Genomic DNA, 13,599 nt, shown 5'->3' with positions numbered 1-13,599 from the left:
GAACTAACAGAAGTGTTTGGAGAACTCGGATCAGAGGAGATCTGGGATTCATGAACAGCACACAAACATCAGTTTGATCCTTTTATTGTACACACACACACCTTACACACACACTGCATGATCGTTCTGTTTACACAAGCGTCCGTCAAAGCAGTTCCCAGAGAACGGGTCCGAGCTTAGAATCAGAGCGGTCCAAGAGCTCAGAGCATCACAGCAGCACCGAGTCCAGAACAAGGTCAGAGTTCAGCGGTTACTCCCCTGTCCTCCAGCAGCTCCTCATGACCCCCGGCAGACCCTCGTGACCCCCGGCAGCTCCGAACCTGAACAGACCCCCTACAGACAGGAAGCAGAAACTCAAAAACAGCTCACATTTCACGAACAAGTTCTTCCTGCAGCCACAAGTCTCAGACACACACACACGAAAGTTAAATATTTACAGAATTTAAAAATTTAAAACTTACTTAATCTGTCAAAAGTGCCTTAAAAATGCAAGGACACGTGCTGAAATTAATTTCAGGATACAGGGCTGCTAACATAAAAAGATTACAGATATAAACCTTATTCTTCTACACAGAAGTAGAACCAAGCCTTCTTCTGTGGATGTGAAATCTCAAATTCATTAGTTAACAACTAGAAACAAAATTAACCATGTTTGTATTCTAATAAAAGCATAGTAACATACATACATACATAATCATAATTGTAGAACAAGCACTACAAATATCATGATTAATCTATAGTGTAGTAAACCTTTGGTTACCAGAGTTTAAGAACAATAACAAGGTGTTTTGCAGTAAAATCATGGTTAATTTTCACAACAAACCATACACACACACACACACACACACACACACACACACACACACACACACACACACACACACACACACACACACACACACACACACACACACACACACACAATCTCAAGCAGCTCGAACAGACGAACAATAACCAGAAACAAGACTAAAAACAGGCTGAAAGTGATTTCTACACACTCTTAAAGCGCATGAGCTCACCGTGTTCAGATCTGACTGAAGCGTGTTCAGCTGCTGCTGCTGATTCTTGTTTGTTGCTGATCTCTGGCAGGTGTCGAGCAATCAATCACACTCTCAACCAATAGGATCGCTGCATGTGAGTTAGCCCCGCCCACCGCTGAGGGAACTACCTTATAATTAAAAAAGACTCCTGACGAAAAACTGCAGTTTCTGGACCTTTATAAAGAAACAGCCAAGTGAACAAAACTACATAAATGTTATAATAGATAAATAAAATGATTCACGATTATTTATATTCACAATTTCTAGTATTTGAGAAAAATGGCATCTGTGAGGGTTTCCAGTCAGGATTTAGACCGTATCATATTACTGAGACTGCTCTCCTTAGAGTTACAAATGACCTGCTCTTATCATCTGATCGTGGTTGTATCTCTCTATTAGTGCTATTGGATCTTAGTGCTGCGTTCGACACTATTGACCACACTATTCTTTTGCATAGGCTAGAACACTTTGTTGGCATTAATGGAAGTGCATTAGCATGGTTTGAATCGTACTTATATAACCGCCATCAATTCGTAGCAGTGAATGAAGAGGTATCATATCGTTCACAAGTGCAGTATGGAGTACCTCAAGGCTCAGTACTAGGGCCGTTACTCTTCACGCTTTACATGTTACCCTTAGGAGATATCATCAGGAAACACGGTGTTAGCTTTCATTGTTATGCTGATGATACTCAGCTCTACATTTCTTCACGGCCCGGCGAAACATACCAATTTGAAAAACTAACGGAATGCATAGTCGATATAAAAAACTGGATGACGAGTAATTTCTTACTGCTAAATTCTGAAAAAACAGAGGTGTTAATTATAAGACCTAAAAGCTCTGCATGTAATGACCTAGAACGCTGTCTAAGACTTGATGGCTGCTCTGTCAATTCTTCATCATCAGTTAGGAACCTAGGTGTGCTATTTGATAGCAACCTTTCCTTAGAAAGCCACGTTTCTAGCATTTGTAAAACTGCATTTTTCCATCTCAAAAATATATCTAATTACGGCCTATGCTCTCAATGTCAAATGCAGAAATGCTAATCCATGCGTTCATGACCTCAAGGTTAGACTATTGTAATGCTCGGGTGGTTGTTCTGCACGCTTAGTAAACAAACTCCTGCTGGTACAAAATGCAGCAGCTAGAGTTCTTACTAGAACCAGGAAGTATGATCATATTAGCCCGGTCCTGTCAACACTGCACTGGCTCCCTATCAAACATCGTATAGATTTTAAAATCTTGCTTTTTACTTATAAAGCCCTGAATGGTTTAGCACCTCAGTATTTGAATGAGCTCTTGTTACATTATAGTCCTCCCACGTCCGCTCCGTTCTCAAAAACTCAGGCAATTTGATAATACCTAGAATGTCAAAGTCAACTGCGGGCGGCAGATCCTTCTCCTATTTAGCGCCCAAACTCCAGAATAACCTACCTAACATTGTTCAGGAGGCAGACACACTCTTGCAGTTTAAATCTAGATAAAGACCCATCTCTTTAACCTGGCTTACACATAACATACTAATACACTTCTAATATACAAATCCGTTAAAGGATTTTTAGGCTGCATTAATTAGGTAAACCGGAACCGGGAACACTTCCCATAACACCCGATGTACTTGCTACATCATTAGAAGAATGGCATCTACGCTCATATTAGTCTGTTCCTCTCTTATTCCGAGGTCACCGTAGCCACCAGATCCAGTCTGTTTCCAAGTCAGAGGGTCACTGCAATCACCTGGATCCAGTACATATCCAGCCCAGATGGTGGATCAGCACCTAGAAAGGACCTCTACAGCCCTGAAAGACAGCGGAGACCAGGACAACTAGATGAGCCCCAGAGACAGATCCCCTGTAAAGACCTTGTCTCAGACGACCACCGGGACAAGACCACAGGAAACAGATGATTCTTCTGCACAACCTGACTTTGCTGCAGCCTGGAATTGAACTGCTGGTTTCGTCTGGTCAGAGGAGAACTGGCCCCCCGACTGAGCCTGGTTTCTCCCAAGGTTTTTTTCTCCATTCTGTCACCGATGGAGTTTTGGTTCCTTGCCACTGTCGCCTCTGGCTTGCTTAGTTGGGGACACTTCATTTACAGCGATATCGTTGACTTGATTGCAAATTATTGCACAGATACTATTTAAACTGAACTGAGCTGCATGATGACATCACTGAATTCAATGATGAGCTGCCTTTAACTGTCATTTTGCATTATTGACATTGTTTTCCTAATTAATGTTGTTCAGTTGCTTTGACGCAATCTTTTTTGTTTAAAGCGCTATATAAATAAAGGTGACTTGACTTTGTACAGGCTTTACTTATTTCAATGTTGTAACTAGCAAATCATGTTATTTTATCTTTCGAAGCAGAATTTGTTTTTTGTTTTTGTAACAGTATTAAAGTTTTTTAAGGGTCAAGATCAAGTTCTCTGTACAGCATGCGTGTAAAACTCGAAAACAATTATAAAGTGATTATTTTATCACAAATAAATCTTTCAATGAGTAAAACTGACTGTCTATAGTATTATAGGTTACACAACATTATAATATTATTGTCAAATTATTTTTGTTAATCATTATTGTTTTAAATGATTGTCCCCGGATTAGTAGGGTTCTTAAGCAGTGGCTGGGACAGATTTTAAAAATCAATTCCACTTAAAAAGATGCAATCTAATCCTGTTTACATGAAATAAACGCGAACCGGTGAGACAGCATTACACTGTCTTTGTCTAGGTCTATTTCTCCGTGAACACAAACTGATCTGAACTCAGTAAATGGACAAAAGAGATTGAGAGAGCTGGTTTATTTCATTGCTTCTGGGAGGGTAAACAGACACAGTGATTGAACTGCATAAACAGAAGTACTGGGGCCTGTTTCATAAAACAAGTTTTCCAAATAAGCCAGGCTTATTCCAGCTAGTCTGACTTATTTTAAACCAAATCAGCTGACAATAAGTCAGACTAACTGAAATAAACCTGGCTTATTTGGAAAACTTGTTTTATGAAACAGGCCCCAGGACTTTAACCTGGATATGACAACAAAATCATCTCAGCTCACCAGCAAACTACCCGTGTTCTTTCCACGTAAGATTATGACTGAATCACACACACTCAAACACGCATTCAGCATCTGCAGGGAATCATAAAGCTAATGCACATGTACTCCAGATTGTTTCAAAGCTTCTAAAGGGAAAAGTCTTTATGTTTGACTACTGAGAGAGAGACGGACAGGTCCAGTCGTACCAATTGAATCACTTGCCTTGATTATTCATGTTCTTTGCTACTTTAAACGTAGAAGCAAAATGCGATTAGAACAACACCATTACAGATCTTAACCCCCCTCCCCAACACACACACACACACACCCATGAAACACAATCCAATAAAGGGCATCTGCACTATATATCAAATCCAAATTAAACAAAATATGTCATCTCTAGAAAAATCTTCATTCTCGTATGTAAATGTATTAAGAACAGCTCCAGTCAGTGACACCGGCAGCAGCCCGCGGTGGAGGAATTGCACTTGTGCAGTCAGCAGATCAGCGACCCTCAGCTCTTCTCGGTTTTGCTTTTGCGGATGCGTTTGTATTTGTCAACATACGCTTTCACCAGGTTGGCCACCTTGTCGGCGTTCACCTCGCCACTCTTGCTGTGACACACCTGAGAGCGGGAGAAAAACAATCACTGTGTGCATTTGTAAAGCTGTTTGCACAAGATTAAAAATCTGGATAAAACTTTACACTGGCACACAGAGCACACCAACATGATTTTAACGAATAGTTACACTAAAATCAAACTGAATACGCAGCTGTGACTTGAAAGAATCCGTGATTATGGACTATAAAAAACAATTACATATCTCAGGAACTCCTGACTGAAGCTCTGCTCATCTGAAGCTGAAGTGAAATTAAGACTTAAAAACTATTGCGGAATAAAAACTATTGCATTGATTCAAACTAATGTGATAAAGTGTTTATTCTTTGAAGCAGCAAAAAAAAAAAAAACTTTAACAAATTAGTTTTTTTTACTTCCATATTTTTTACTATATTTATATTAGAATATTTAAAGATTGTTTTGGTTATAGACTGTAATATATAAATATTAGAGAAAAAAAATAATGAATTATACATAAAATAAAACAATAATAAAAAAAAAATATTTTAGTGTGAACATATCTTACTTTTTCGACAGCTTTGCGTACAATCTCTTTATATTCCTCCTTGTTGATTTCATTCTTCTGAAAATATGGCTTAATCGCTGCTTTCACCGCATTGACGGCCCGCTCTTGAATCTGCAATTTCTGTTTGAAAAGGAAAATGTATTTTAGCAAGTGATGACATTAGCATGGAGCCATTTGCTTGATCCTGCAACACTTGCCTTCTCTTTCTTCGAGCTGTCGGCGTGGGCCTTGCTGTGAGAGGAGGGTTGGGTGGTGGTGGAGGACGGCTGGGCTGCACTGGGCGTCCCAACAGGAGCCGGCGGCCCGGGAACTACTTTGGTTGGCATGGGTTTGAATGAACCTTTGCCTGGTGCAGGAAAACTGGGCATCACCTGCTGTAAAATATGCAAATGTTACAACCAAAACAACTAAAAAGGCACACACGAGAATTCATTTAAATTATGCATGGGTAAATAAAACTATTTTTTTTAGGTGCCTCTTATGGGGGGATTTTTTTATTTTTTTTTTAAGACATTTTTAAACTAAAATCATCCAACCTAAATGTTTCCCAGTGTATTTGTGTTTATAATTTATAATGTTGTTGATTCATATTTATATTGTGAGGAAGATTCTTAAAACGAACTTTGATTTCAAACTCTGAATTGAATTTATTTGAACTAAAAAAAGAAAGCAAACAGTCTGTAATGAAATAAGAATAATATAAATGACAAGCAGTAACACAATACAAGACACAAATATAAATGAACTGTGCTTTAAGTTTTTCAGGTAGGTATAAAGTAACACTGAGGTACAGAAATACAACAGAAACTGAATAATCTATTTAACTTAAAAATAACACTGGTTAGTCTTCAATGTATAAATAAACATTAATGACAGACGGCAGCAGGTTTATTTAGGTTGCTGTCTCTTTAAGACCTCATGCACGGATTTAACTCTTACACATAAATTTTGTTTCTCAACTGTTTACATTCACTTAATAGCCTACATACCGTCAATGTTTAGTATAAATCGACTGTTTACGTGAATACTCATCAAGATGAGCATTTTGACACTTTGTGTATGTATTTGGCCATTAACGTGCAATTAACACAACTTAATTCTGTAGTCGCGCGCTCACAGATACGGCTCTATGTGTGTGCAGTTTGGGTGTGAAAGGGGTCTCACAAAGAGCGCACAAGTACTGAATTGAGCACTTGAATGTTTAAAATTGATTTTAAAGCAAGTGCAAATGATACATTCCTTCATCTGTCCCGAGCGTTTTTCACACTGAAATATTTGCGGGAATTTCCTGAGTTACAAGAGCGGAAACAGCGGGGAATCAGTAGAATTATGCGCAATCCCGCGGCGAAATTTAAGCCTTGACATAACTCTTTCTCACCTGAGCAAGGTGGCTTTCAGACGGTACCACGGTGAAGCCACCGTGTTGCACAGGTGGAGGAGGTGGTGGAGGTGGAGGCAGTCCCTGCACAGCTATGGATGGGACCTGAAGGAGCATCCTAGTGGGGTGCAGCTGCACTGGCACTGGCGGGGGCACGCTAAACTGGGGAGGAGGCTGCAAACCTACGGCTGGAGGTCTCGGAAGCAGAGGCCCCATGGGGTAATGGAGGACCCCCATCACACCCATCTGGTGGGGCATCATGGGAGGGGGCATGGCTGGCACTGCCTCTGTCGGCGGCGGTGCATTTGGCTCATTCTGGAGGGGATCTAAAATATGGAAAACAGACATGAATGTCGTAGAGATGTAAAAGTTAAGTGGGAATTCACAGCTGGCAAGATGGTCTTTTAATAAACTCGACTGTCTATGCAGTAGAAATACAATTTTTTTTTTTAAATCAGTGCTATATGATTAGAGAAAACTGAGTAAAAAGCTACAGATTTCGCTTTTGCTAAAAATGTCAACAACCCATAATGCAATTTTAATGGAACTGGGTAAAAAGGTAAAATGGAATTTGGGAAAAAATAAATAGGATCATATGGCCTTTATTTGGATAAAGACACACCTGCTTGTTTTGGGACACCTGGTGCACCTTGATCCTCCTCTTGTCTGTTCCAGTTGTTGTTGCCTCCTCTGTCTCTGCGCGAATAGTAGTTCTGCACATCGGCAGGGAGAGTTCTGCGTACGGCCCAGCTGGACGCAGATGACCACCCGGAACGATCCAGCGGAGTCTCTGCACCCTCCGACTCTCTTCTCTTCCCTCCGGCTCTATTATCGTTGAAGCGATTATAAGAATCTGCATTGTTTGATGTCCCTGAGAAAGAAGTACGCTGCCTCCAATTATCTGCTGGCTCGCCCTGCTGGCTGGATGTCCAGTGTGTGCCTCCTCTGCCGCGCCCTGCATTCCAGCTGCCCCGAGGCCAGGACTCTGCAGGGGGATCACCTGCATTTTCATCCCTTCGTGGCTCACGTCCTCTGGAATCAGTGTCTGCCCAGAGCCTCTCCCTCTCTTGTACCCAATCCGGGTTCTCGCTCCTACCTCGGTCGGGCGATGCCTCATGGAAGTTGCCGTTGTCAGACGAAACGGGCTCTCTTGATGAGAAATGCCGAGGTTTCTCCACGTTGTCCCTCCAGTTGGAATTGCGGAAACCCTGTCCACTGCCCCTGCTCCGCCATCCATCCCCGCCCCAAGATTCTCTCTTGCGAGGAGAGTGGCCGCCTTGATCAGCGCGTTCCTGGGAAGGGCTCCGGCGTCCAGGTCGGTTTCTGTTCCTGGAACGACTACGTCGCCTGCGACTCCGCTCCCTACTATGGCTACGACTATGACTGCGGCTACGGCTACGATTCCGTCGGCCATCCCGTGCCTCCTGTTGCTGCTCTCGGCTTCGAGACGTGGACCGAGTCTTGTGGCTACGATCCCGTGATCGAGACCTTGACCTGCGTGACCCTTCGTTTCTAGACTCCCTGTTGGGAGACCAGGTGGTCGTAGGCGAGTGAAAGCGAGACCTGCGGGATCGCCCCTCCCGCTCCCTCTTATCTGAGCCTTTTTCCTCCTTACAAGAGTCGAGCTTGGGCTCTTGATCATCCATTTGAGGCACATTTGCAATGGGATCCACCCCAGCTTCAGTAATGCGGGCTTCACTTTCGGATACAGGAGAATCACACTCCATGGGAATGAGGTCATTGTTATCCTGAGGACTACTTGCATTAGTGTCCTTTGATTCTGGCACGCCTTTCTCCTCTGGAACTGATGCTTCGACAGCCTGGTCCTCTTGAAGAAGTGGAGGACTACTGGATTCCTGCTTGTCCAAACAGTTTTCCGTGGTGTCAGGCTCCGGTTTCAGATCTGCAATCTGGTCTGAAGCATCTTCAGGAGGTTCAGCTGTTGGTTCTGCTTGCAGAGATGATTCAGAGTCTTTGGAATCAGATTGAGACTCTTGTAGTTCTACACAGGAAGGAGATGGAGATAGAGAATCTTGCTCCTGTATTGGTGGAACATTCACCAATTCTACTAGGTCTTGATCATTTGTCTCCACTTCTTGCTTGCTATCTTCTTGTGGAAGTACCTGATTATCTTCATCTTCAACCATAGTCTCCGTTACCACTTCTACTTTTGCCGTTTCCTCTTCCTGACTACTGGCATCAGGGGAAACATGTTCATCCTCAGCTGGACTCGTCTGATTTTCCACCTCCATCTTCTCCTCCATATCCAATGTAACTTGGTCACCATCAATCTGATCAGAACTTGCTTCCTGGTCTGTTTTTGATTCTTTAGGTTCTGTTTCCTCAGTGACTCCGTCTTCCTCATGATTCCCAACCTCAGTTTCTTGCTCCTCATCCTCAGGTCTTGCCACCTTCACCTTCTTTGGGCGTCCTCTCATCTTCGCTCCAGACTTTGGATTGTTCCCCTGCTGCCCTCTGCTTGTAGAAGCATGAGTATCATTTAAGGTTTGTGGCGTAGAAGAATTGGTATCTGAATCTGTTGTTTCTGACTGTGCAGCAGAGGAATCCTCCGCCTCAGAGCGACTGTGCCTAGACGAGCGCCTGGTTGCAGCAGCTTCTGCTGGTTTCACTGAGGTCTTTGACCCAGAACCCCTGGTTCCCTTTTTCTCCTCACCTTTGGGGCAGGTGACGGCACAAACTAAGCCATGAGGAACTAATAAACAGAGAAAATAAGTGTTAATAAAAACTGAAAGAAACAATTAACTGAAATAAAAATTAAAAAGTAACTGGGGAAAAAGTAAAACTAAAATGGGCACAAATTAATTTTAGTTTTAATTTGTGACAGTAGACTCACAATGCATCGTGTTTTAAAAAAAAAAAAAATCAAACAATCATTGTAAAAAAAAACTACTTTTGTTTTGTCGAGACCACGAGAGAACAAGAAAGAAATATAATCACAATCTATGACCTCTTATGACTTACCTAAAATTCTGGGGTAGAAAAAAAAAAACTAACAACAAGCAAAAAATGTATGAAGACAAAACTCATAAAATAAAATACAAATATAATCTAAAAAGCAAATTTCAAAATAATGAGTATTAGTATGTCCTTTAATATAAATTAAAGACAACTTGGTTTTGAGTGGACCTACCTGTGTGTTCAGAAAGAAGCACATTCAGAGAGGCAGAGACAGCTGACAGAAGCAGGTGTGAGCGGAGTGACACCCTAAAAGGTTCACAAGTCAAAATAAGGGACAGGCGCACAAAAGCAAATAGCAGCCAAACTGTACAAATACTACATTACAAATTCACGTTTTCAAAACAAAAACTGATTGTCCCTGAAATGACTGTGACGTGATATTCATAACTTGCTTCTCACCTGGACGCAGGTACAGAGGCAGGAAACCACCTGCGTTTTCTCTCTAATCTCCTCCACTGGATGTCATCTGGTCCCTCCTCACAAACCTCGACAGATCCTGTCCTACAGTGCAAAGCAGAAAAGACACTTTAACATGAATCCAAGAGACACTGTTCAGTCACCAAAAAGAAACACAAGTCACATGTGCGCTTACATGATCTGCGTCAGCGTGCCGACCGTCGCACCCTGCTGGCTGGGCAGTGATGAGTGACAATGCTGAGCGAGCAGAAGAGAGTGGCATGAGTTTCCTTTCTCCTGCACACATAAACATTGCTTAACACTTCCCGTTTCATTCAAACGCGATAAATGAGACTCAGAAACACAATTAGTGCATGACTTACCTTCCTGTTTTTATCCAAAGATTCATCCGAATCACCTGCTGAAGAATTAAAAAAGCCTTTACTTTGACGAGTTTGGGAAGCGCACATTACTAAACATTTATCTTTCTGTTCTGTTATACAGAGCTCGTTACGTTAATCAATTAAATACAGCTTTGAAAAAAAATCTAGTATAAAAAAAAAAATGAAAACGTTTACAGTATTATAGATATGATGGAAATATATGTGGATATATATTGTGCGGCACCAGATTAAAAATTGAAAAAAACAAACAAAAACAAAAAATTATAATAATAATAATAATAATAATAATAATAATAATAATAATAATAATAAATATATATATATATATATATATATATATATATATATATATATATATATATATATATATAAATAATAATAATATAATAATAATAATAATAATATATATATATATAAACATACTGTACTTATTTGTAATATTTAAAGTTGAAATTTACATTAATGTTAATGTTAGTTTAAAGTTTATTATTAATAAATTTATAGTTTTTATTAATATTTTAAATAAGTTTTTGTTTTCAGATTTTCCAACTACATTTTCAATTTAGTTAAGCTTTAGTAATTTTGTTCAATTTTTTTTCATCAGATTTTCATAATGTGTCTACATAGGTTTTATTCTTTTTTATTTCTTTTTTTGATTTTTGAGTTATTTTAGTACATCAAGTTAGAGTAAATGAAAATGAATTTTTTTTAATTGTGTTTAAATATTTTATTTCAGTTCAGTTCAAATTTACTTTATTTAAAAAAAAAAAAAAAAAAGGAATTTTTTTTTTAGGCTTTTAGTTTTAGTTTAGCTAGCAACTATAATAAGTCTGGTTTACAATGTATTATGATCTAACATGTCCAAAGTATTTTAACCAACAGAATTTTAACCTGGAATATTCTTTCATATTGAAATATGATACAAATATATCATGAACAAGACAAGAATCAATAATGAAGCACATACATTTTCTGTGGCATTTCAGTTTGGCATTAGCTCTTTTCTCTTGTGTTCCCTCTGTGCTTCCTGTCTCTTCCCTGTTAACGACACAATTATACATTAAATAATCAGATAAGCAGCATATGCAAACACAATCACACTGCACTTACACAGAGACGCGACACATCCGTTGACCATCCTGACTGCAGCATGGGTGCAGCTCTGAAAGTCTGGGTGCCTTCACAGGGAGCTGAAACACAGAGGAGAAGCTCGGCTTAGTTTCATCAGGAATAAGAGCCTCTTACTGAGACGTACAGGACATCAGGAGGACGTCTGACCTTGATGCACTGCTGCGAGGAGCCCTGCAGGTAGATCACACTGAAGGGTCTGCGGTCCACTGGGCAGGACTGAACCATCTGTAGCCCATCACACACAACATTACACATTACAACCTGGGCAGTGTGCGGATTATACAGGCTGTTACAGGAACATACAGTGCATACAGAATATATAGAGAAAAACAACATGGGCTACGTAAATATTTGATTAAAATAAAAACCAATTACAAATGGGTAAATAAATACAAAACATATTGCACAAGGCGAGTTAAAACTTAGCAGGTTTCTGATCAAAAATCCTACACATACACACACATATACATATACACACACACATATAATATATATATATATATATATATATATATATATATATGGGCTCGACATTAACATTTGTCCGGGACAAGTGGATTTTTTTTAGGGGCAGGTGGAAGAGAATTTTACTTGATTTGACCACATTCAGTGTAAACGGTGACTGATAATGGATAATGTTGACAGTAAGGTTGCACCAAGTTGAGTCTCGCGTAGCCTGTCTGTGTGTGAGAGACTCACGGAGAAACCAAAACAAATGAGCGCGACAACACACACACACACAAACAAAAACCTCACAGGTTACAGAAGCATAATGCAGTAGAAAATTATATTTATAATACAGGTAAGTTCTGCTGCTTAAAATATAAATATTTTGTAATAACAATATACACTACTGGTCAGTAATTTTTTTTTTCTTTTTTTTTTTAAATAAAATCAATACTTTTATTCAGCAAGGATCTGTTAAATTGATAAAAAAATGATAGTAAAGAAAATATATTATTAGAATATATATTATTAGAATTTTTTTTTTATTTTGAATAAATGCAGTCCTTTTTAACCTTTCATTCATCAAATATATTAGACAGCAGAACTGTTTCCAACACTCATAATAAATCAGAATATTAGAATGATTTCTAAATGATCATGTGATAGACTGGATGTTACATGTGACACTGAAGGCTGGAGTAATGATGCTGAAGCTTTGCATCACAGGAATAAATTATTTTTTAAAAGTATATTCAAATAGAAAACTATTATTTTAAGTTGTAAATAATATTTCACAATATTACTGTTTTTTTTCTCTATTTTTGATCAAATAAATGCAGGCTTGATGAGCAGAAGAAACTTCTTTCAAAAACATTAAAAATAGTAATGTTTCCAAACTTTTGGTCTGTACTGTATATATATGTGTGTGTGTGTGTGTGTGTGTGTGTGTGTGTGTGTGTGTAAGCATTTTAAATCAGAAGTGACAGCTGACCTGAGCCCAGCGGCGGATGCAGTCCAAGCAGTAGACGTGTCTGCAGCAGTCGGGTACGGCTCTTTCCGTCCGTCTGGGTCGGTTCAGACAGATCGGGCACCGCTGAGCCTCCTCTTCCTCCAAACTCTCATCTGAGCTCTGCCCACCTGGAAAAAAAAATTCAAAATAATAAAAAAAAAAATACAGAGTTAAAGGTTTACTCACCTTTTAAAAAATGATGCATTAAAATATAAGATACATCCCAGATAAATTCAACAACTCATTCCTATATGCCTTGTTCAGTCAAGTGTATGTGAAGTTACACAAGCAGCTTATCCAGAGATGAATAAAACCCGCTCACCCTTTCCTGGCCCCTCTTGCATATTTGGCTCCGGGTCACAGCAGCTCTGTGCCTTGATTCACTAAAGAAAAACCATGCAATAAAGCACAACTCTGATACATTTAGATCATCGTCGTGGCAGCGCAACTGTGTCTGTATTTACTGTGTTTATTTACTCTCTCAACACAGCTGAAGTTTGAGTTGCTCATTAGCAGCCTGTAGCGTTTACAAAGGAATTTAGAGCTCTTTATACTCATTTAAGTTAGTCCTACGTGATTAATTAGTATGGATAACACACATAGACACATATCGAGATGTTTACATGCCGTGTTTAT

General features: G+C 39.6%; 1 protein-coding gene and 1 long non-coding RNA gene across 6 annotated transcripts in view; both read right to left on the bottom strand.

The window, feature by feature from the left end:
• Window positions 1–68: 68 nt before the first annotated feature.
• On the bottom strand, window positions 69–684 carry LOC122139576. The gene is made up of 2 exons (XR_006156403.1): window positions 462–684; window positions 69–333 (listed from the first exon to the last, which is right to left on the bottom strand). It is a non-coding gene; the product is annotated as an uncharacterized LOC122139576 (long non-coding RNA).
• A 3,142-nt stretch (window positions 685–3,826) lies between these two features.
• Window positions 3,827–13,599, bottom strand: part of LOC109071388 (protein SCAF11-like) — a 10,045-nt gene continuing 272 nt past the window's right edge. Inside the window, exons 2-15 of one of the 5 annotated variants that reach the window (XM_042737511.1) lie at window positions 13,286–13,346; window positions 12,946–13,091; window positions 11,655–11,732; window positions 11,487–11,566; window positions 11,344–11,414; window positions 10,356–10,393; window positions 10,169–10,269; window positions 9,976–10,077; window positions 9,749–9,822; window positions 7,220–9,310; window positions 6,598–6,923; window positions 5,417–5,593; window positions 5,220–5,339; window positions 3,827–4,699 (exon numbers count right to left, since the gene is read on the bottom strand). In XM_042737511.1, coding sequence (XP_042593445.1) covers window positions 4,589–4,699; window positions 5,220–5,339; window positions 5,417–5,593; window positions 6,598–6,923; window positions 7,220–9,310; window positions 9,749–9,822; window positions 9,976–10,077; window positions 10,169–10,269; window positions 10,356–10,393; window positions 11,344–11,414; window positions 11,487–11,566; window positions 11,655–11,732; window positions 12,946–13,091; window positions 13,286–13,307 — 3,537 coding nt within the window. In that variant the 5' untranslated portion in view covers window positions 13,308–13,346 and the 3' untranslated portion in view covers window positions 3,827–4,588. The remainder of the gene's footprint in view (window positions 4,700–5,219; window positions 5,340–5,416; window positions 5,594–6,597; window positions 6,924–7,219; window positions 9,311–9,748; window positions 9,823–9,975; window positions 10,078–10,168; window positions 10,270–10,355; window positions 10,394–11,343; window positions 11,415–11,486; window positions 11,567–11,654; window positions 11,733–12,945; window positions 13,092–13,285; window positions 13,347–13,599) is intronic. The other 4 variants (XM_042737518.1, XM_042737536.1, XM_042737528.1 and 1 more) reach the window with 4 other exon arrangements.

Source organism: Cyprinus carpio, chromosome A4 (genome assembly GCF_018340385.1).
Source record: "Cyprinus carpio isolate SPL01 chromosome A4, ASM1834038v1, whole genome shotgun sequence".
NCBI lineage: Eukaryota > Metazoa > Chordata > Actinopteri > Cypriniformes > Cyprinidae > Cyprinus > Cyprinus carpio.
This window is presented reverse-complemented; position numbering and strand designations above follow the sequence as displayed.